General features: G+C 42.1%; 2 protein-coding genes across 14 annotated transcripts in view; both read right to left on the reverse strand.

Annotated features, from left to right (window-relative positions):
* Positions 1-24,593, reverse strand: part of LOC6608471 (potassium voltage-gated channel subfamily KQT member 1) — a 36,864-nt gene that overhangs the window by 3,473 nt on the left and 8,798 nt on the right. For 2 of the 13 annotated variants that reach the window (XM_032717181.1, XM_032717189.1), the window contains exons 1-10: positions 5,440-5,562; positions 5,168-5,353; positions 4,756-4,973; positions 4,521-4,696; positions 4,207-4,332; positions 4,038-4,148; positions 3,612-3,799; positions 3,050-3,094; positions 1,517-1,713; positions 26-118 (exon numbers count right to left, since the gene is read on the reverse strand). In XM_032717181.1, the coding sequence (XP_032573072.1) occupies positions 26-118; positions 1,517-1,713; positions 3,050-3,094; positions 3,612-3,799; positions 4,038-4,148; positions 4,207-4,332; positions 4,521-4,696; positions 4,756-4,973; positions 5,168-5,353; positions 5,440-5,492 (1,393 nt within the window). In that variant the 5' untranslated portion in view covers positions 5,493-5,562. Of the gene's footprint in view, positions 1-25; positions 119-1,516; positions 1,714-3,049; positions 3,095-3,611; positions 3,800-4,037; positions 4,149-4,206; positions 4,333-4,520; positions 4,697-4,755; positions 4,974-5,167; positions 5,354-5,439; positions 5,563-24,593 lie in introns of those variants that run through there. The other 11 variants (XM_032717184.1, XM_032717179.1, XM_032717178.1 and 8 more) reach the window with 10 other exon arrangements.
* LOC6608472 (tubulin-specific chaperone cofactor E-like protein) lies at positions 7,075-9,620 on the reverse strand. The gene has a single exon (XM_002033170.2). The coding sequence runs from the start codon at positions 8,761-8,763 to the stop codon at positions 7,384-7,386; it is 1,380 nt and encodes a 459-aa protein (XP_002033206.1). The 5' UTR covers positions 8,764-9,620; the 3' UTR covers positions 7,075-7,383.

Here is a 24,593-nt window from a genome sequence, read left to right on the forward strand (position 1 = left end):
GGGGGAGAGGACCTTGTAGACTTACCGTCTGAATTTTTAATATTTTTTAAGCAAGTGGTTTCAGCAACTGAATCTTCGCTGAAACTTGGATTCATGGATTTGCCGTTTTGTACTACCTCTGTAAAATTTCAAATCAAACGTTAAACTCGACAATCGAAACTCCACTCATTGCGAATCGGAGCAGCGTTCTGTAACTGTAACTGGAATCGGATTATCTATATATTTTATATAGATATATATATATTCATATCTGCGATTCGAGAGACACGGTACGGAACACTCTGTATATGGGTCGTACAATATTGGAACATTTAATACGAAATCAAAAGTTATGCGCCACAGTGAGAAATCAAAATATCCAACTTCTAAGAACAACAACGAAAAGGAAATCTATTTGAGTGGTTAAATGTTTCAATTCGGATTTTAGTAAGTTATTCACATTGTTTGTTGGTAAATTTAACTATAAACTTGAACTTTATGGGATACGTTTTTTGCTTGGGTTTATGATTTTTTTATTTTAATGGATTTTCACGAGTAATGGCAGTATACTAATATCAAATATATAGCGTTGTAGGTCTGTATTTTATAATTAATGAATATTTTTTGTAGTTAAGTTTGGTAGCATTCATTAAATGCTAATAAATTGACCCATAATCCATTTTCCTTATCCAAAACATTACTAATGGACTTGCAAAGACAATATATAACTGCAGCATTTCAATTAACATCGATGCAAAAATGGCTAATTTGGTTTATTGTTTGATTAATGACTGGCTTATTGACAATTGTCCTAAGTGGAATTTATTGCAGAACGCTGCATGCATAACAAAATAAGTCGTTAGAAAGAAACAAGTGAAATGTTTTCCAATTTTTGTTTCTTTCCTGTTTACTTTCTTTAGTATATGATTTATCTTGTGGATCAAAAAATTTGTGTCTGTTTAAATAGCAAAAGAAATCTTGGTCTTATCTATTATTATTTGCTCAACAATAAAGGTGGAAAAAAACATGCTTAGGCCGTTCAGTGCGTTTCATTTTTTTAAGGAATCGGGAACGTTTTTTAGAAACCATATGGTCAACTGTTAAGAAATAACATAATTCTTTATTTATAAATAATTTATCTTGTTAGGGATGTCCGTATTCTAATCTTTTTGCTCATTTTGAAATATAGTTGTAATTTCGCTGATAACTTTTTTAAAAGTTAATATTTGTTAAGTTTCTCACCAAAACTATAATGTAATATGAAGAACAAAGAAAACATTTTTGAAATATTTAAAATTTAGATTGTGAGACATGGATACTAAAAATTCCTTAACCGCATTATTTAAAGTTTTGATAACTATATCGATTTGAAAAAATATCGCCTTATAGTCACGAAACGCACCTTGACATCTTCAAAAGCTGAAAGTGTGTGTGTGTGTGCATGAGGGCTGTGTGCAAACAGAAATTCGCAATGGAATGGAAATGGGGAAACATAAACGGAAATCGGAAGAAGCTGCCCGATGGCCCACCAACTTACCCAGATTCTCCACGGACGCATTGATGTCCCGGATGGTGCGGGTGTACCTCGTGGAGGCCCTTGACGAGCCCGGCGGCTTGGACACTCCGCCGCCGTCGCCTCCGCCCGGCGTCTGTATCGTCTGGCTCTTGTGCCTCCGGATGGTGGGCAGCCGGGCCACGAAGGACGTGTTGTGCTTGAAGCTGGATGACGCCCGTCTGCATCGAGGGGGTGGGAACAGAAGGGGTAAGTCAACACTCAAATATTGGCATTTGTCAGATGGATATGTATTCTTATAATAAAGAGATAGGTTATCTGGCAAATAGTTAAGAGTACACGACTGTGGTTCACAGTTAAGGTGTGGGTGTGTAGCTGTGTGAGTGTGTGTGTAATTGCGCATACAACATATGTACATAGAGTGAGAATAAACAGAATTAAAATTGGCATTTCGGTGCTGAGGCAACAACATTGTATATCAATTCCAACATTTACAGGAGAGAAGTGAGGTGCTAAAAAGTCGATGAGGTTCCGACTACTATCTACCCGTACCTCAAAAAGAAAGCATCGCCTTACTATGCTCTGTTTACTGGGTATTTCTGAGATACAACGTATTTATCTGCAAACACAGCTCGGTTGTGTCTGGGTGCTAACTATGATTCATCTTCCGAAATCTGGGTCTATTTTCCTATATTCGTGACTCAAGCTAAAACGTGAAATTCGCACGACTTTTAGTTTAAGCAAAAATTATTTAACGCTACACATGAAAAAATATTAAGATTCATAAATATTAAATTGTACACTATTTGGTTTGAGAGATCAAGGTACTCGCCCTTTATCATTTAATAAATTTGACTCATCACTACAAATGAAACTGCTCAATATATTTATATTCGAAAATATTTTTGGATCTGAATACTAAAACCCTAAAATTTTGAAAATTCTTGAGGCGATGCCTTCATTTTTGAAAGGCGGGACTGGGGGAAACGAGGCATCGAGGTGCTAGAAGAAAAACCTTACGAACTTAGGGAGGGGTGAGTGGGTGGTGGTGTCTTCATTTCGCATGGATTAAAGGGGTAAAAGGAGCAAGAGAGAGAATCGAATAAAAAGCTTTTCACTCATTTGGCTTCATTGAACTCACGTGTTAATTATAGATTATACACACAATTATATGCATTTTTATGGAGTTTTTGGGCGCGAGGCAGCAGAACACACAAAATGAGAATCAATTCGTATCATATTGATTAATTGTTTTCGGTCAATGGGGTAAGTTTAAAAAATTTAGCAAAAACGCCTTTGAATGCAGCGAAAGACAGAGATGGAAAGACGAGGCGACAGAGCGAGTGCGACAGAGAGGGAGATTGAGACTGGTGCTGATGGTAGAAAAGCTGCGAATTAACTAGATTTAATTTTGATTTCAGATGTGGGAGCCATGTCTACTGATGTGGGTGCTTTTGGGGGCTGAGGAACACCGCCCGTACAGAATGATTGGCAGATTGTTTGAGTCTTTGCTTGGCTTGATTTTGATTGCTTTTTGTTACGGTTATCAACTTTTACCTATATTCAGTTATGTTTTTTAATAATCGCTCCCAGTTTTCAGAACTGAAAATGTTTACAAAAATTATATTATCTATGGGAATAAGTAAATTATATAGAACATAAGTGATTAATCGAGTGGACAGAAGAAAGACGGATAGAAAGACAGTCGGGTGGCTATAGTTGCATATGCTAATATCTCTATTTCTACCTATGAGTGTTTTAGTTTGATCAGTGTTATTGTTCTGTACACATTAAGGGATTTTTTCAAATTTTGAATTGAGCTCTACATGACAAGATACCAAAATTTAGCGCCTTTCTACGCGCTTCTCACAAGTTCTAGCTCGCCAGCTCGTAAACACATTCTCAAGTTTTTCTTTGGTTATACACACCAATGCGAATAGTGTTTGTGTGTGTGTGTGTTTGTGTCAGTGTGCAAGTATTTGTGACTGTGCAAGTGTTTTATCGTTACTGTATAGTAGTCGTTGAACTTCTCTTCTGCAATATACCCCCAAAAGATACTTGAGTTCCATTCAAATGTTCCGCCCCACAAAGGATCAGTCGATATTAAGGCAATACATACGAAGCTGGCGGACTGGGCAGAGCCACCCGGTGGATGTTCCACGTAGCCACCGATACGGAATGCTCGTCGGCCGCATAGCATCTCCACACGGCCTGGATGAGAGTGGCCGCCGGCTGGCGACGCCGAATCATGTGCTTCTGCCGCTGCTGCTGCTGCACCTTCAGAGCAAATCCGCTGCCGAGGATGCCCTAGGAAAAAAGGAGGATGTGGTGAAGTGGATTTGGAATGACTTCATCACATATGTAATTTTGCTGCAAGAGCAACTGGGGCTATGTTTTATCGATAAGAATAGTATAACAGCACTTTATTGTCAATCATAAATAGTGAGATAACATGTCTTTATCTTGTAACCCACGTATAAAAAAGTAATTGAAAATAAGTGGCACTATTAAAGGTATATTTATTCGGAATCTAAAAGTGACTTACCGCTGGCAATGCGAAGAACGATATTCCCAGAAGGGCACAGCAGGAGGCAATTAGCTTGCCCTGCCAGGTGATCGGCACCATGTCACCATAGCCCACCGTGCAGAGTGTGATCTGGAATCGGAAGGATGGGCTAGCACTGGAATAAATTCATGGGGTCTAAGTGACTTACCACACCCCACCAGAGGGCTTGGGCGAAATTGCTAAACTTATCATTGACGTCCTTCTCCCACATATAGACCAGGAATGATGCAAAGATTAGACCTAAGAACCCTATGTACATGGTTGTGATCAGCTCCTGCAAGACAAAATCGTGTAGGTCTTTAAAGATAGGCATTTAATTAATTTTAAAGCATGTGTTCTTTACGCAATTAAAGTGCACTTGCCATCCCGATAACGATAAGAGTAAGTGATCTTATTAATCACTCTAATCACAGAGAACTTGAGCAAATACTTTCAAGGTGCAAACGTGGAAAGCAAACTCACCTGTCTATGTGCGTATACAACCGAACCGAGCAGCTTCCAGGTGCCGCCCCGCCGATCCATGCGCACCATCCGAAGGATCTGAAAGAACCGGAGGCCACGTAAAGCACTCGTGGCGAACACCTGGCCCGAGGTGCCCATTCCTAATACTACAATTGAGGCTAAAATGGTGACAATATCTGCAACGCACAGATCGCATTCAGTTAGTGAAACTATTTTACGTTTTATTGTTATTTACCTATAATACAGAATGGTCGCTTCACGAACTTCAGTCGACCCAGGCATCCCTGGTATCGCGATCGGCAGCCCGATGACCAGAGTCGAGCTCCGAACTCCATTGTGAACCAGATAACGACCAGGATCTCCATGCGGAACAGAATGTAGACGGCGTCCTCTTCGTACTCCTTGATGGTGGAAAACACACTGAGCGCCAGGCAGGTGAACACCATCAGGAATCTTTAGAAAATTAAAAATTACAATTCATTGTTATGTTAAGTAAATAAATGCTATTTTCTATTATGTAATTCAATAATTGTTAGTGTACCAAAATCAATTTATAAAAACTTCTAAAGAAATTAACTTTTCTTACGTGTAACTTCAACTAGATGCTATTATGAACACTTTAAAAACTTTTTTTGCAGTGTACTTACACCATCACATGGTAGAAGATGGCGTGCAGGCCGCGCGGCCGCTCCAGGAAGTTGTAGAGGCGACTCTGGAGGCGCCGGTAGCGAACATCGCGGCGGGTGCCGCGGTTGTAGTTCAGCGGCTTTCCTAGGAGTGACATTCGCGGTTGCAGGATTCGTTCCGAGTTCGGCCTGCCCGGTCTACATTTCCTGCAAGTCCAGAAATTTGAAGCTTAGTATTTGATTTTGCTGCATTGTGGTAATCAGTTTAGCTGCTAATATTGTTTTAAGTGTACCCCTTGTACCCCCTTATGTCGTAGAAGGCATAAATATCGTTGTCCGGATCCATTCTGATCTCATTCCAACCCGCTGAGTTCTCGGAAAATCTCGGCAAATATTTTTGACACTTCGGACACGTCTGGCTCCAACGACGATTGAACCGCAACTCGATCGACGGGCGAGCGACGGCCGGTTAAAAAACCTTCCTTAACAACTAGACTTTCAAAACCCCATGTGTAAATTTTATTAATTATCTACATAAACAGTTTTTTCGTTCCACACACCTTGCATTTTTACGACAGCCCAAGTCTGCGTAGACCTCTATTTGATTTGTTTTAATAAATACCCCATATACCCAAGTATATTGCAGCTCGTCATCAGCGGAGCCCCATAAAATTTCGCGCATTTTAGCGACGGTTTCGTTTCGGCTCCCCATTGCCGTTGTGGGCGGGTCAGGTTCGCTTTAGTCACGATCTCTCGACTTTGTCTTTGCCCAACGTGCTGCCTATCGATCCTACGTCATTAACATTGGGCACTTGCCATGCCCCAGTCCAAACAACCTAAATATGGGTGAGTTTTTGGCAATTCGTTCGGGGAGTGCTGGAAAACTACCAGCCGCTAATGGGAGAGTTCTACTTGATATTGGTATTCGATTCCAAGGAGTTTCAGTCGTAGGACAAAATTTAGTACGGCAACTAAACGACAGGTTTGACGATCGATTACATCTCTGTCAACAAATTTATTGAAACTATGGAAGATAGGATTTTAATAAGATAATTTTAGCTTTGAAATACATGAATACGAATGTTTTCAATAAAATCAAAACAATGATCTAAGTAATAAGGAAATCTAAATAAATTGCTTTTGTCTTGATTATTGATCTATAAGAAATGCTCTTTCATAAACGCTCAACAAGAAAAGAATTGAAGCTTCTCATCTTGACTTACTTGATAAATCAATAAATTAATTGTTCATAAAAAGCTTCAGATGAAAGCAAAGCAAATAATCGTGACTTTACTGACCAGAACGTGATAAAGCCCCGCTAAATGGTGAATATCTTTCAGTTGTGATCAAATAAATAGTACGAGCATAGCATTTTATTTAAATATCACATAAAAGTTAGTATAAGAATTGTAACCTATATCTAAGATACCTATGTATATATCAGATTCGGAGTATTAAAAAATGTTTATTTTAAAAAAAATTTTTATTTTAATTTTGTAAAATATTTTAGATGTATTTTAATCGTTGACGAATTATTTAGTAGGCATTTCATCACTATTATTTTGAACACCAGTGTCCATAACTAAAATGTGTTAAGTGGACGTATATAACCATCATAGATACTTATTGTTGTTCGGCTAATTGCATGTGGGAAGCGGGAGAGCCAGTTCTCAGGTCTCTTTTCCGGTAACTTTTCAAAGCTCTGCTCGAGCGAGATAATTGCAGTGCTGAAGTCAGCTATCGACAACGGGATCGCGAAAGCTCCCCACTATCCCCAATCCGTGGACGTGCGCCTGTGTTGGGGTGCTTCGAGTACGCTCCATGAGTCATATCTTATCTTCCAGCGATCCCCAACGGCAAGTGCTGCCCATCACCATAAAACGCTCAGAGTGTGTAAATTTTAAAATTGTTTAATGCATTCTTGCTTGTTTTTTTTTTTTTTTTTTTGTTTTGTTTTTTTGTGGTGGTTTGTATTTGTATTTTGTGTGTGGCTTAGGTTAGGCAGTAATTAAAATATACGATGTGGGTGCGCAGTAATGCTCGCTTGGCCATTTTCAGAACGTATGTACACAGGGGTTCGCTGCGGAGAACAGAACGGCACTAACAGTAGAGTAAAGTATATGTAAATGATTCGTGTACAAGATCACAAGTTGTAGCACCAGGCGGGGGACGAAGCGCGGTTCGGGTTAATGTTAATCCTCTTCAGATACGGAAGCATGTAGCCCATACGTCGCGCCTCACTTCTTGGCATCGATGATGATCTCGTCGCCCGACTGGATGTTGTAGCTGTACAACTGCTTGTTGGGGAACCGCATCTCCTCCGGCCCGAACTCCTTGTAGTCCTGATCCAGATAGTAGAGGCGCATCTTGTTGGGCGCCAGACCCACCAGCTTCTCCAGCTTCACCTTCAAATCGTTGACGGTCAGATAGATGTCCACGAAACGGCTCTCGCTCACATCGTTGTAGGTGAACAGGACCTTGACCCGCTTGTCTGGTTTCAGGCTCACATTCACCAAGGGATCCAGCTTGCCGTGGATCTGCAGGAGCTCTTGGTAGCGCGCAGGCCGTTCCTCCTCCGGCTTGTCCATATAGTATCTAACGAAAGCGCGCTCCGAATCCACGCGCTCATCGTTGCTGATCTTGCCGCCTCCGTTGAGCATCTCCACATTGGGCAGCCTGGCTATCAGGAGCTGTCTTCTCTCGTGCTCCGTGCACTCCAGACTTTCCCAGAGTGGCCAGTGTTTCACACGAAGGTTGCGTAGCTCGCTAAACTTGGCCAGCTCATCGATGGCCGCCCAGCTATCCAGTTGCGCGGAACTTAGGTTCAAAAGCCTCAGGCTGGGGAAGTATCTATGGGTCTCGCTGCTCTCCTCGGCCTGCAGCGATTTGATGGGACAATCGGCCAGAACGAGGGCCTCGAGGTTGGGAAACAGCCGGCCCAGCCGACAGATTTCCTGCCAGTGCTCGACGGGATTACCGGTGAAATGCAGGGTCTTTAGAGCAGGATGGGCTTTGGTGATTCGCCGCTCGGTTTCCTCTGGCGTTTCCGTTTCCTGCAGCCGCTGTTCCGCCTCCTCAGCATCGATCAGCACCTGCCTGTAGTTGTTCAGGCTGAGATGCAGTTCCTGGAGCACGGGCAAATTCTTCAGCAGGGTATCCACGCAGGCCCAGTCCAAGTAGGTGCCGTTCAGCACCAGGCTCTTCAGATTTATCGTGGGAGCCGTGGGCAACGTGCCGATCGGACTGGCCAGCTGGTTCTTGCTCAGGTTGAGGAACTCGATGCGCGGCATGTGCTCCAGTATGCTGAAGACCTCCGACCAGTCGCTCAGCTTGTTCTGGGCCAGATCCAGTTCCCTCACCCGCTGGCACTTCTCCCGGATGCTGTCGAAGTCCCCGGCCGAATCGATGTCACAGTCGTTGAGGACCAGCAATGCTGGCACACTGGTCAGCGGGGATAGCCGCGGTATGAAGATGGAGAACTCCATGCGTCCGCCGCACTTGGTGACCGTAAAGTCATTGGGCAGGTCGCTTCGTTTGTGGAGTTCCGGTTGGTGGGCATTCTCGAACTCGCATTCTGCGAAGTACTTGCGCTCCAGCGCCTCCAAAAGGGAAGGCATAGCGAACTTGCACTTTTGATGATTACTTAGATGGGATTGGTTTTGGATCCCCCTATATTTATTCGGGCTTTACTTATTCTGCCCCCTATTGATTTTCCACTTTTCCTCACTCATAGACTTTTCCCTGCCCCGTTCTGTGATGGCTATGATGCAATTTTTCAGTTTTGCGCAGTTGCAGTCTTCATTGATTTTAAACAAATTATTGCGCACGTTTCGCGTTCGTTGTGTTTCTTGTTATTCCGTTAAATATTGCGCACTAATTCGAAGACTTTTTTGACTCCGACGTGCTCCGCTCCGACTCGATGTTAAAAAGATCGTAACAAAGAAACCCAAAGTGCGTTGGTCTGGGCTGGTTTTGAGTGTATTTTTTTTCGGATCTCTGCGCCAGCTTAGATGCGTTTTCCCTTTGTTGTCGTTTTGTGTTTGTCGCTGCTGCTTAACCTTTGTCGCAGTGGCCAGCTTTTCCGCTTTTCAGCTTGTCCGCCCTATTATGCTATTCTGCTTTTCCGAATCGCTCTCCGTCCGCTCGCAATGCCACCAAACGCTCAACTAACCACCGAGAACCGCGCCAACTCCTCGGCGGTCGGTGGTGCAGTAGTCAGTGGCTATATGTGTGTAAGCGAGTGTATATGGGTGAGTCGTGCGCTCGTGTTCGGATTCGGATTCTGGCCTGTTTAGTGCTTTTTGTGTGTAGGTCGCTCGACATGCGCACAGGAGCGGTTCGGGCCTGAAGAGGTCGATTTCTGGGTATTTCGGACTAACAAGGAAAATTTTTATTTCCACAAATGCGATAAGTTCTCGTCTGATGTGCGTCCGAATCCCGATCAGACAAGAACATACCGTTAAATTTTGATAGGCTTCCGAAAAAAAAAGGATACCCTGGGGCGTTCTTCTCACGGCCCCCTATTACTAGGGTGTGCCGGCATACATATGTATAGGAATGTGATTATTGAAATATATTTGATATAACTCTTTTGTTTTGGTTGTCATAATTTAAAACACAAAAATGATGCAAACAATTTATATCTCATACAATTTGGAACTTAGAGTACTTTATAAAAGATAGATCCGCTATGAGGGAACTATCAAAATAAACGTAAATTGGTCGTTCAGTTAAAACAAAGATTAAACTCGTACATTTCTATAAATCGAATATGAACGGTGGGCCCAATTTGGGGCGCTGCGTTCGTCCGTCCCACATGTAAATGATTTGACAGCGACCTTGCCGCCAAAAATAAATACGCTGTTTCAATTACGAAATTTTGTTTAAACTAAGACGGCAGAACAAATTATTTGTTTGGCTTGCTCTCGCTTATTTATTGGGGTTTTTGGCGCAGGCCAGACCAAAGATAGACTGCTGTGGGGGTTGGGGAAATATTAAAAATAAATAAATACATTTACAATGACCTTGCTGTGTGCACTTGACAGGGGCCCTAGAAAATAGAGTAAAAAAACCAAAAATTCCTTAGACTGTCAATTTGGGCGCCCTAATTTTCCCCGTGGAAATTGAGTGCGCCTCTGGCGGGCCATGATGAAAACCAGTTATAAAGTCAATGGTCATGCCACAGTGGGTACTCATTGCGAGTGACAGGTGGCCAATTGCGATAACGCGTGACAGTTGCAATTTCAAATATCATGGGACTGTGCAAATAAATAGATTAAATAGATTGATTTAAATTTCGTGTGACCTTGCAGCTCATAAAGTGCCGTTACGTTGGGGATGGAATGTTGCATGCCAGGGGGTTCCACTTTAGAGCTGAAAAGGTGCGCAATAGATTTGCTTGTGAATGAAGGGAGGGGGTGCAGTTGTAAGTGAGCGGGGCTTAGAGAGCGGGAGCGCAGAGCGCCCATTTACGAACAAAGCTCTCTCGCACTCAGCTGGGCTTTGTTGTCCCACGAAAACAAAGCAAAAACAAACGAAACAGCAGGGGGGGCGAGGAAGTCAGCACTCACATGTTTGTTTGCATTACGGTGCTTCTGCGGACAACAAAAATTACGCAGCATTGCGCTGGAGCTTTGCCAGCCACCAGCTGATTGTGTTTGGGCAGGAAAGCTCCCCACGCTCCCCACGATGCCCCTCCACCAAACCACCACCTTCAGTTCGGATCCCAAAAAAGCTTTCGCGCCATGTGCAACACCAATCCACAAACAAAGAGCAAACAGATGGCAGCACTGTGTCCGCTCTTTTGTGCTTTCCTTTGTCATTGGGGGGCGTTATGGTCTGCGTTTTTGTAACGCCGTCACCAAATCGAAGGTTTCGCCACACAGTGGGGCCTCAGTAGAGATAACCAGTCAGTTAATATAGGGATTTGAAAATTAAAAAAAAAATTGTTTTTAAAGATAAGGGCTTTCTCTACACAAAAAGTAAAAGTTAAATATATTTATAAATAACGTTTTTGGTCATTATCTATGTAATAAATGTCCCATTACTATTTTGATGATTTTACAATTATAAAAATATTGTTTTAAACCTATATAGATAGATTACCATAAGGGGATAATTGCAGAAGGCAGAACTTGCACAAAGTTAACTAAAGTGGAGGCAAAGCATGTTCAAATTAGCCTGCGAACTGCTATTCGTATGTAAATAATATTCACTGAGTTTCGCTTTACAGAATTCGGATTTAGGTTTTTTTTTTCTGTTGTGCACACTACAGTTCCGCATGACTGGAGACAATTTGCGAATATTTCACTGTTCAGACTGCCATAAATATGGGTGCTAGATAAAAGTGTTTGTACACACATGCAAGCTAATATTCCGAATTGACAGCCAGTTGCAAATTGGTCAATGTCTGAGGAGGGGTTCAATCAGGTAACAGTAATATTTCACTTTCCATTCTTTGCCGACTGTCCTTGTATGATCAGAATTTCGGTAATATGAGAAATGGAAAAGTCAAAATTGTTGACAGCTTGAAAAGTTTATCTTGCAAGTTTAAATAAAATAGATTGCGTGGGTATTTATGATTCAAGTACAAATTAAAGAAATTGATGTAGATTTTACATTTTACCTGTCCAGCCTGCTAAAATCATTACAATCTGTTGAAATTAAATATGGGTCATTTAAAATCTATCTAAAATATGCAGATACTTTAAAGAATCCTTAAATATATATTCTTAAAGCCAATATATTTCCATAAAGATTTAATCAAGTTTTACTTGAAGTTTTTAATAGGAATCATTTGAAATCAATTTTTGTAATATTGCATTATAAATATTTAAATGAATATAATCATAGATAATCACAGATCAAATATAAATAAATGCATTTAAACTTATTAAACAAACTTTGCCACCTAAAACCATAAACAGCTTCGGTATAAAGTGGCATTCACTGACCATTCCTACACTATTCGCTTTATGGGGCTCTTAACCCCAGAAGTCAATCACTTAAGTAGGCCTGAACCTGGGCTATATAGCCAAGATGCGGACTTGTGTGTGTTTGCATATATCAAGTCATCAATTATGTCGACGACCCACATCGCAGCGATTTCTTATTTTTGTATACGTGGCCAATTCCTGGCCACTAAGCATTGCGTCTATATTTAACAAAATCGTTGGGACTTTTGCGCTTAGACTTCTTGGCGTTTTCGCGATGTGCGATATCGCATAGTTTGAAAATATTTTCGCTATGGTTCGCCGGCGAAAGCAGAGCAACAAATAAGTCATTTGTCAATAGAATTTTCATTTCACTTTACTCTTTCGCCCCAGCGGTCATAATTCAGTCGAGTCCTCTGGGCCACAGGTCATTTTGCCCATCAACGTCGTGTATATCTTCTATAATATATCACATATCATGCATCATGTATATCAGCTAAATTTATTATTTGCTGATCTATATGCGCATTGATTTGCCTTTATTGGGGGTTTGCTCGTGAAGATGGATGCGTTTGAGGTAATTAGGAATTTTCTCTTGCTTCGCAGCGATATAAATATTGCTTTTATGGCCACAAAAGCGCTGGCTCTTGTTTACACATGGGATCGGCACAAAGGCCTGGTATAATCCAGCCCATTGAATTTTCAAATCGATTGCGTCAATTAATGCAGAAACTAGACGAGTTGTTGTGGGCCGGTCGTAAAGTTTCTAAAATTTGTGCTGGTGTCTGCAGTGTTTAACGACTTTAAAGCGAATGGTACACAACCTCAGCAATGGCAGCGTAAACAATGACACGAAATGGCACAATTTCCCCCGGCAACATCTTTATTTTTCATCTCCTTTGTCTCTTTCAGAGTCTAGACGGAATTTTGAATTATTGCACGATACCCAGTGTCAACAGCATCCACTCTCTCTGTGTTTCGCAGTAAATGGGTCTGGTCGGCGGCTAACCTTGCGTATGAGTAATTTCATTATGATTAGCCGCCATGTGCTGCATTTCAAATGAGGAACCACTGGATTGGAGGATACTTAGTAATACGACAAACAAGTGGTTTAGTATAACAATTAAAAGGCAGTTTTTGAATATAGTGTTGTAACGCCGCTAGGTGGCGCTCGAGTGCAAGCAATGGGTATCTGATATTCGAGGCACTCGACATAACTTATGACGCGACTTTGCTCGTAAATTCTATCAGAAAATAGCAAAAGGACTGGTAAAAATAGTATGCATTCGTGATAAGAGCAAACAAATATAATCATTGATGGGGTACAGTGTATTCAACGACTGCTGACAAGTCAGTATACATACATACACTGCGATACCTTCGATTAGCAATTTTTGATTTCATTTTATGGTTGTGGCTGTTATGATCTGCTTTTTCACGCTCGGCCAATTTGAGTGTTGGACCTCGAGAGGTGGGTCACGGGGTGCTTTATGGCAGGGGGTGTCTGTCAAGTGGCAGCGTTAATTTAATATGCGACATTTGCACTTTTCGGTCAGACCCCGCACTCCCCAACGAGCTGCCCTGGACTTGGGTTCATCGGTTACGCTATCGCCGGCGGTGTCATGTTCTGGAAACTCGGAGAACAGGGAAAACTCGGTGCCACGGAGGTTTTTCCTGGGAAGGTGTCTCTGCGGTCTGGCCCTCCAGCTGCAGCAGCAGATTGTGTTGGCAGCGCCAAAGTTCAATTTAAGCAATGCACTTTCTGCACTTTCGCCAACTGGGGAAAGTGTGGGGCTGCGGCGGGAGGGGCAGTTGGTGGGTTGGTGGGTCTGGTATATTGTTCATCGTTTGTCATCGTGACAATGATGGTTGCCATAGTTGAGCATCACGCATTTTTATGAAATTCAAGCACTTCGAGATATTCGCATTTAAGGAGTGCGGTGTAATGAAAATCGCCCACTTTTATGAAAAATGAATTTTGCGACAGTCAGGGACAGGGATAATGAAAATATTATGCAAATGTGGAGTATGTAAAGTAAGTCTGTCTGTGTGCGAGGGCAAATTGTCTGCCTATCTTTTCGAGAAAAGGCTATCCTTAAAAATATTAAAGAAATGCTTTATAATAAATCTATATAACAATAACTAGTTTGCTTAACTTGGCTGTTTTTAAACAATCTGCTTCAATATTTATTTGCATTTAATATATATTTGGCAATAAGTTTAATTTTTACTTGCTTGTGAAAGCTAATGCTTAAATATCCCTCTCTTTTAACCCAGCTTAGAGTATTAAAGTGGTCCGAGAGTTATTCTTGAGTATTTCTGCTTACAATAATAACCTGTTTTGCTTATTGAGATTCTTCTTTTGCTTTGCCAAGGATCTTGCATGCTCGACTGCTCTCCTTCCGTTGAATTCCATTCGCTCTCCCTGTTAGCCCTGTTATCAGCTTAAAGCAGCTTAAAGTAACATTTTTATGGCCATAATATTCGGCTTAGTCACTGGGAGCCAGTAGCGCTCTCTTAGCCTTGATAAGGCTTATGCTGGCTGGTTTCGCAAGAACTCACGGGAAAGTTTGCAGATAATGTCGGGGAATGCCTCGTATAAAAGTCAACTTGATTAGGCTGAAAATAGCTCAACTGAAAATCAACTGGATGGAAAGTCAACGGCAGACCAAGAAAGTGGTCTTCAAGAAGGCCCACTCCCTGCGAAACCCTTTCTCGGACAGCCATAGTTCCTCATTACGGGCAATTAGCAGTCGTCCTTTGGCAGGCATGGGCGTGCCTGGTTGGACAGGCCAACAGCAAACAGAATTATTCATAGTCCATGGTGGTCTGGATGCACTCGGAAAAAATGCATAATTTCCTAGTTCCCAGAAGGGGAATCGTACACCCAGGGCAATGCATGTAATCGTAATTTGGGAAATATACGCTTTCGGAAAATTGGAAAAGACTCATGCCCAAAAAAAACCCAATGAGTGAGTCTCTGTAATGAAGATTGAATTACATCGAAAATCTCTTCAGCTTTTCCCCCCGTGTATGGGTAGTAAGCAGGTTGTGTTGGGCTCGGTGTGCAATTAATTTGCTGGCAATAATGAAATCTAGGACAAAATGCTGGCAAAAAGGAAAATCGTTGACAGTTGACTGCATGCGGCACTCAGTTTTCCCCCGGGTTTCCACCATTCGACTCTCCATTTTTCTTGTGCATATGGAAAAAGTTACTCGTGTTGTATTTTCCTTGGCATTCAATGGAATAATTTCATTCGCCAGGTGTGCGATTCTGTGTGTGTGTTCTGCGAAGACACACATTGCCATGGCCTACTTAGCAACCCTGGCAGCTGCAGAGTTGCCAAGGTGTTGCCGCCAAATCCAACTCGACCCACTCCTGTCCTCATATATCTGCATATCAATCGCCAGCAGGCACAGACTGATACTTACTAGCAGGCATTATAGATTACTCCCCCCCAAAACAGGCCCATCTTCTCCTTCTGGGCCGTGTTTTTAATCTAACTAAAATGCCAGGCAACGTCGAGTGTATCCCCAACTCCCACTCAACACAAAGGGGATGCGGCGGGTTGGAAGATTTGAACGGGGAGTTCCGACCTGGTCTGGTATTTTTGATTTGCTTAGGGATGAGCGATTCCAGGCAGGAGTTGTTTACCCGGCACTCAATGTTGGTTCCCCCATCATGTGCTCATTTAAAGTGCAGTTGAATGGAAAGAAAGGTATGAGTTTGCATATCAAGGATGCAATGCATCACCAAGTCACTTTCAGTATAAAAGAACGTAATGTATCCGTGTCAGCCCTATTTTCCCACAAAGCAGACCCTGATTACCCTGCACTTAATGCCATTAGCCCATTATCCGTGCACCTGCCGGCTGCCCCCTTCCATTGCCACTGCCTCTTGGGCTTTATTTTGGAATACCGCATCGGTGGCTTTTGCCCACTTCGATGGCGTGTGACACTGATTAGACCTGCTCTGATGATGATGATGGTGATGGGTGATGGGTCCGGGGATTATAATCATACCAAGCCGGCTTTGTCCGATGGCGTGCCAAAAAGTTATCAATGAATCACTTTAAGTGCGCTAATTTCGCCGCGCCATTCGCTTTTCCGCGTTTCCCCTTTCGTTTCGAATTTATTTTTTGGTGTTTGTTGGCTTAAATTGTTAAGATCTTAATGCCATTGTAGCCGCCGCACTTGTTGATGCCTTTTCATCAATCAAATGTCCGCGGCTCCGTAAGAACAATTGCGAATTTATTGTAATTTGTTTGAACAGCTGCCAAGGGTAAAAAACAAAAGAAATGGCAGAAGAAGGGGCTGGAAGGCTTTTGTTTGCCCAGAGATTAGGCTGGCCCCTTTGCCGTGGTCCGAGGACTCCCAAGTCCCCGGATCCTAAGTCCTAAACACCGTGTACGTGCGGACACGCAAAAATTGTTCACCAATGTCTCTTACTAATGATAATTACATTCGACGTGGCCTTGCTCCCTTCGAGGGGCGCACTGAGGCGAGGGAGGGGGAGGGGCAGTGGGCGGCCTATAAGCCGCTTAAAGCGTTATTCGTGACACATCCCTACACAACACACCACCCCCCTCGGATGCCCAACAGCAGGCATAATTTTAATTATCGTCAAATTGCGTTACATTCTCAGCAGGCTTCAGCGAGCAATTATTTTACTTCCCCGTATTTGATTAGCCTCACATACAGTGCGTTTCGTGACAGGAGTCCACCGTTTGAGATGGAATCATCAATCGGAAGTTGTCCATGTTAAATGCCTAAGCTCAGTAAACTAGCACCTTAAGTTGAGAACCGAAAAACTCTTTAAGTTACTTTAATTCGCTAAGTAATTTACATGACATTAAAGAGCAAGTTAGCTTTAGATTTCAATTATTGTGCTCACTGTTCAAACACACATTTCAATTCCACTCAAATAGCAAATATTGATACAGAAGCATTTAATAATTCGATTTCCCTGGCTTCAATCAATCGGAAAACTTCTTCGCCCCGATGATTTGTGTAAAATGCCAACCCCTTTTACTCATGCGGCTTAAATTGAAACTTTTTAAAGGTCACCCGCTGCCAAATTGATTAAAAATATTTCAACTATTTTATGGTTTTCGGTGTTTTGTTGCTGTAACTTTTTCGCTGCCAAGTTATTGGGCCAAGTGACAATGGCCAAAATGCAATTTATATTGTCAGCAAAATATTCTGCCACACCCCCCGCTACCCGCCCCGTTCTCATCACTTTATTACGTTCCACATCAAGTGACAGGAGCAGAGATATATATCGAGGCTATAGGGAGAATCGAAAGAACGTGGCAGAGTTCCAGAGTTCCAAAGGACCCACCGCAGCACGCTTGCCACCCATTGAAGTGAGTTAATTATTCAAAGTTGCTCATACGCAACGTTGTCGCTGCCAGCCATGCACCATATAGCTCGATATGCATGCACCGTCGCCATAAAGCGTCACATAGTTCGACTCGGGTTACGTAAGAGCTAGCCAGGAATTGGCGGCATCTCTTGAGCTGGAATTCTCGATTCTATTTCCATTCCCGTTTTGGCCGCTTGATACGCGGATCATGAATGTTATAAACAAGCTGAAATTGATTGACAATTAAGATTTCGCCGTCGTTTGATGCGGATATCAATATCAGGTGGCAGGTGGCAAGTGGGTGGTGGGCGGTACAACAGGTTGCAGTATGCCACCCTCAATTAGTTCGTTTAGATAGCTCCGCTTAATTAACCAATTGGAAAGGTTATGAATGTGGGCGGTACGCTGATTAGTATTGATCTCTATACGCTTACGACATCCTATAAAGATTTCAGTTATTAAGTCGGTAGCTTAGATATATGAAAACAAGCCAAATAGAGGGGATTACTAGGTATTAAGAGAGGAATGTCACCATATGCGTGCCTCATACGCATTTTCCTAAACAATAAGTATTGATTTGCAGCCAGATTTTATGGCTGCAACAATAATACACATATTGAATGTGAGGGAAATGCATTGTAGAGAAGTTCTCAATTGAAGCACTCCAAACTGATTCCATGCCATTGACAAATCCTACTCGCTTTTCTGCCAGCCAATAATTATACAATTGTAACATGATGTGAATAATTTATGGGTATATATATATACATATATATACATGTATGTGCACACACGTCTTGAGTGCAGGGATCGATAATATTGATTCGATTTTCGCGAGACTTATTGCGATTTTCCTGCGATCTTCCCTGCTGCATTATGGCTGGCCATTGCGGGGCGACCAAGTGATTTGAGAAAATATTTGCACTGTTTGTCATTATAATTGATTGCCGGCAATCAAAAAAGCTCAAGGCACATGTCAGTTTTTCCGGAACACCTCGAAAGGAAATTAAAAGGGGGTGCGGCGGCATTTCCGCAAAAGCCAATTTGAACGCATTAAAATTTGAGGCGGCATCAAAGAAATTGCGTCTGCTGGAAATCAAAACAATGCCAAGACATATGAACCGATTTCCCCTCTTTTTGTAGCCTGACAAAAGTTAGTTTGGCGTGAATAATTCCACTAAATACAATAAAAACATTTTGCGCCTGCGGCACTTTGAATTTGCATAGAAATGAGAGAACCGCTGCCGGAACTGTGCCACAGAAAAGTATAAAAAATCCGAGGGCAAAATACGATGCAGCAAAAAAAAATAAAAAAAATAAATAAAAAATAAGGAAACGTTGATGAGTTTGCGGTTGGTGGAAGGGGCGCTTTTCCCGCTTGTTAGGGTCCGTTTTCCCTGCTCCTCGCAACGCGAATGTAAATAATAAAGAGCACATTAAACAGAATTTTCTTTCATTTCGAAAAGAAAACGAAACAATTTCCCACTCGGACTAGGCCACACACACACACTCGCACAAACACACCACATGCCACAATGCAGTGTGTGTGTGTGTGTGTGTATGCACAGACTGACCGCTCGAAAAGTATGCTACACTTGCGGCTGGCGACGCTTTGACACTTGGGCAGACGAACTACTTAGAGTGGGGCACGGTCCATTTTCCGCATTTCCCGTGCACTCTAATGTCCGACGGGGTAGTCGGAAAAACTGGGCGGCTTAAGCGCCGCTGGGTTTCTGTGCGAACCCCTCGTAAAAACTTCGCCCATAAATATTCTTTGTTTCCACTCTTAAATCCTCGTCCAGTCGTTGGCCATTTAAATGTACCGGGTAATTCGCTTGATGACTCGGTTAAAACGAAAGTCCATCAGCGAATGGAAAAATTCGCTTTCAGAGTTGACATTCATTGATTCGATCGGCATTATTGTGGTCAAGGTAAACTTTTTCTGTTCAAATGAGCTCTTTTAGGATGAACCAAGTTTATTGGGCAGAAGGTGATTGATGGATTCCTGCTTTGTTGACACAAAGATAGCAGATAAATCAAAGTACATCCCGAAAAGCCTCAGAAAACCCAGCTTACTCACTCACAAAAGGATTCTGTCCTCTTCCAATCATTTTCAAAAAGGAAAATTCAAAATTAATTAGGTGGAACTCAGAGCATACCTAAGTGTAATTTGTTGTATACATAAACTTATCTTGTTTATAATAATCAACTTTTTATCTTGAATATTACTTTATGTATGACCTATATATGTATATATTTGTGCACCTTACATCTGCCCTGATTTTGGCTTGACCTCCGAGTTGTGGTCATCTAATTTGGGCATCCAATTTTCCCGAGGGCATTGCAAGTTCGTTAGGGTATCTGGTCTGGTTTTGTTCTGCTGCAAAACGTGGCAGCTGCTACTTGTGCCACTTGCTGCTGCATTACTGCCACGTTCCGTGCGCCATTTCAGCTGCCCCACCTCCGCACTCCTGAAAAGAAAACCCCCATCCCTTGGCGCCTTTCATTTTCATGTCCAATTTCCACGAGCTGCGCCTAAAAGAGCTGCCTTGCTGCACTTGAAAATTTAGCAGTCTCTGCGCCACCTGACTGCTGCCAGTTGCGAGTTGCCATTTTGCCGGCTTGGCTTTTCCAAGGGCCATCGTCTGCCACCCCTTTCGTGGTGGGTGGGTGGTTGTAGGTGGGTGTGCGGGGGACATGTGAAATGAAATGTAATCCAGTGTCATGTGCCATGTTTATTTGCCTGCTGGCTGGTGGCTGCTGCCACTGCGGAACTCCTTCTCAACGTTGTGGCTGTGGCAATTGGGTTTAATTCGCTGAATGCTTTTTGACAGATTCCAAAATTAACTGATACCACACTCGAGTGCTCCGCCAAAGGCAGTCGAAAGTTTTTCATTCGATGGCCAATCATATCAGATGGATGGCACAGAAATCAAAGCGGTTGAAAAACCACTCAATAAATGTATTTACATAATAACAGATTTTATACATTTGATACTATAGTAGTTAAACTAGCTTAGATTTTGTATTAAACTTGTAATAAACAGCCATTGTTTAAATACAACTCTTTGCCGAGTGCCTTGAAACCTGAAAGCTGCCAAAGTTTCATATGTGGTGTACAGGAATTTCCCAACAATTTTTTCGGTCTGTTTCCAGGTAATCATTTGGTTTACCTTAAGTTGGCCAAACTCTAATCCGATTAGGGGTTTCCTTTCGCTTGCACAGTCTCGGGATCGGGTTGAAAAATAGGCTTAAGCTGATTTAACGGCGGCGAATTGCATTTCCATGTTCAAAGTTTTTGGCCTAACAACTTTTTCTATCGTAATCTCGGTCCGAGCAAATTTGAAATGCAAGTCAAGTAATCAGAAATTCGACCAGCAGCGTCTGGGTAAATTTGCATTTCCGTTCAGCTTTTCTTTAAGCGGCTTTGCCTCGCTTCGTTATACTCAATTTATAATTAATATGATTTAAACGAACTGGGAATAATTGATTTCGAGGTTAAGAATAAGATGAAAAGCGGCAATATCCCAAAAGAGGGGTCAATGTCGAGGAGCACGGGGTTAAAATCGAGAATCCCTGATAATAACTGTTTTCGTTGTGCATTTATTAGCGATGAGGGTGGTATTCCAAAATCCTTTCATCATCGCCTGCAATTCAGCCAAGCGTAAGTTCCGAAGTTTTTCTTGCAGAACTTTGCCTGGAAATGACTTGAAACCTCTGAGTAGTTTGCCGTTTAACTTAAATCTATTGCAATGCTTTTCAAACTCAAACCTAAAATTCTTCCTATAATTGTAGGCAATGATTGATGAAAATGTAATTTATTTAATTAATTGCTTTTACAATCAAGTTAATAGCCAAACTCAGTGCAAACCATTCACAAGCATAGTAACAACCCATGAATTGTCGGAAGTATGTGCAACTTGTAAATTTATATTTCAAAAGTAGAAAATAGGTTCATAGAATACTTAGCTTAAGGTATGTCAAATATGTATTCCTTTTAAAATAAATTTTAAAAGTTCTTTTAAGCCCCAGTATCCTGTTTGTTTATTCTGGCATTCCCTAATTGACTGTTGAATGCCAATGCAATGACTTCTAGAATCGAAACTATTTGAATATAGATAGATTCCTGAGCCGATGAAGGTTCACTGAATATTGAAATAGATATGTTTGCCTTCTCCGCTCTCGAAGGCAACGAGATATTGGGCATTAGCATAATCTGCTGACCTATGATAGATAGCCCGCCTGGGTCATTTGCATAAGCTGATGCCGCAGTGCAGGAACAATCTGCCGCCGACCACGCTGCACATATAGCATCTGCTATATGTTTATCTGTTTGTGTATATATAGTATTTATGCAGATTCGAATGGCCAAGTACGTACAGCAAACGGAGTCAAGTGCAGATTTCCTTTGGCAGCAGCAAAGCACTTCCGACAGTGAATTTTGATGAGCGCCAAGTGCAGTTAGCTGGCTGGCTGGCTAAAAATAAAGTGCGGAAAAGCGAGGAAATTGAAAGTGCGCCGCGTGAAACTCGAGTGACTTGCTAAATAAGCAAATTAATGAAACCAAGCCAAAATGCTGCCTGCAGGTGGGCTCTTCCCTTTGAACTATTTTCGAGAAACGCTTGAAGGCTCGAACAACTGCGGCTAACAATGTCGCATCGGCGGCCGAAAGAAAGAAACTGTGGGCTTTGATGGTTGGCTGGCTGGGGAAAGGGGAGCAAGGGGGGAATTTGTCGCCAACCCTTGACACGACAAGCCGCAATAACGACTAACTGCAGAAACAAGCCTCAACAAGCCTCAACAAGCAACAAACCAACAAACCAACAGCCAACAGCCACCATCAACCAAAAACCAGAAGCCAAAGGACGAACAACGAACTGCACTAATAACTAACACCCGGCCATAACAATACAAACTGAAACCACAGGAAAATAGTTCTAATAAACACTCGAAAACGGGGCTGTGTTCTGCTTCTTCCTTTTGGCCCACTCACCCATACAGGGACACGTGCTTTTAGCCAACCCAATAATAACTGTGACCGCATTGCGTATACGTCATGTGTTGCAGTCAGCAGAATGCCATTTGATTTGGCAGCAGCAGCAGCAGCGAGTGTAAACTGTGAACTTTTCCATTTCCGGTATAAATTCATTTTAATTGCTGCAACTAACACAGACAACGGGCTGTGGCTTTTTAATTAATGAATAGTTAATACGAGCATTGCGAATGCTGCTGGTACTCATTAACGCGATCTACTGGCTAAATTTGTTCGAAATTTTTCACTAGCTAATTGAGTAATTTGTTTGCCTGGCATTTTATTTCACCATGATTGAATTGCACTTTTTTCGTTCTATTTGCTTTGCTAATTGTTTGAGTGGTCAATTGGTTGGTCTTTAAATAATTCCAAAGCTCATGGCCAGAAGCAGTTGATTTTGGTTAAAGACACACATAATTGTATTGCTAATGAGACTCCTGAGAACGAGCGCCTGAATCCTCCACAGTTTGCGGCAAATTGAATGTTTCCCATTGTAGGAATAACCAATTAAATAACTTGTACGAACAATATGTAAAGAAAATTATTTCAGGATACCCTTTCTTTGTTGAAATGTTAAATGAAAAATACCTATACAATAATTTCCAATTATATTTTTTTGATCTCCCTAAACATATATGACTTAATTTTTTACCACTTAACATATCTCACAATGATTTCATTTTGCCTATTAGCCAGATTATAAGTACTAGAATCCCCCCAATACTACTACTTAATAATTTCCTTTTATTTTGTTCTTGTCATCGCCTTGAGCGTACGAAAATATCTTTTATCTTGGCAGAAATAACTATTGAACTAGCGTTTTATAGGCTGTTTATATCTTTGAATGGTAATAATTTATTTTTGCCCGTTCCATCAACATCCGAGTCGTATCTTCGCGTCATTTGTCATTCCGTAATGGAGGCGATATAAACGTTATCGAACAGCCCGGCTAGAAATGCTTTGTATGTTTGTTTTTATGCCGTGTTCGATTCTAATCGTTAGTATAAATCACTTAGCACTTTTGGCAGGTATCGAATTCAGCCCACGCTACTTTGCAATCGGTCGAAAATTAAATGTTATGAAATAAATACACACAGTGCTATTTACCTTTGCTAATTAACCGCACCGAATGGGTTTTTAATATTTTATCGTATGTGTGAGCAGGGAAATTTTAGCTTAGTATTTACTCCAATAATTAACCGGTTTTTAATTACATTTGCTCCACCAAACGATTAATATGTGTCCATGAGCTGGTGCTAATTGCCGTCGAGAATCGCACACGCGACGCGTGGGAGTTGCCTCAGAATTTATGGTGCCCAGAGTCCGTGTGCAGGTAGTGAAATTGTAAATTCATACTAAACTTAGCTGGCAGAGCCATCGATTTCAACCAACCACCACTACCCCAATCACACCCACACAGACACCTGCGGCAGGAATACACGTATGTGGCAGAGCTCGACACTGATTTGGCTTAAACGATAAAGCCAGGAGCAGGTCCTTTGTGCCCAGTCCAGGGGCAGAGCGTCGGACCAGGCCGAGCATAACAGTTTAAATGCGAGCAGGGTCTATTAAAAAACCAAATGGAGTACACACACATTCACCTGGTTGCTGGATAAGAAGGGGTCTTCGGGCTGTCGGGGATCCTTGGGGTCCTCGGGAGCGACATGCCAACACAAAAGCCAACATGCAATTTATGAACAGCTTTTTGCTGGCGGGCTCGAAATGCTCGTTTGAAGCTAACGAAACGCTCTAGTCCTGTTCCTCACCAGCATGGTAGTAGAGAATAATGGCTGGAAAGGGGGGAGGGTGCTGGTGAGGGGGAAACATTGGCAAGAAAGCGTAAAAAAACATCAAGTACAAGAATGCCATTTGATCGGCGGGCGTCCAACGAAGCGGAAATGCTCTTTCCATATGCCATTGGCCACTTTCGCGAATTTTGGGCCATTTTTTTGTTTTGTTTGCCAGCCAACTGGGGGAATTGGTAGCTAAATTATTCAGTGTGAATTTAGTGCACGCTGCTGTGTATGCATATTTTACTAGAAACTCAATAACGAGTTTCAGTCGAGTAAGGCTTTCAATTTTAACAATCAAAAACTCGTTGTTATACCAATGATAAAC

This window comes from Drosophila sechellia, chromosome 2R (assembly GCF_004382195.2).
Source record: "Drosophila sechellia strain sech25 chromosome 2R, ASM438219v1, whole genome shotgun sequence".
Lineage (NCBI taxonomy): Eukaryota > Metazoa > Arthropoda > Insecta > Diptera > Drosophilidae > Drosophila > Drosophila sechellia.

What these genes read in the sequence shown, in the direction of transcription:
- LOC6608472 (XM_002033170.2), bottom strand. Translation starts at nt 8,763, where the DNA reads ATGCCTTCCCTTTTGGAGGCGCTGGAGCGCAAGTACTTCGCAGAATGC.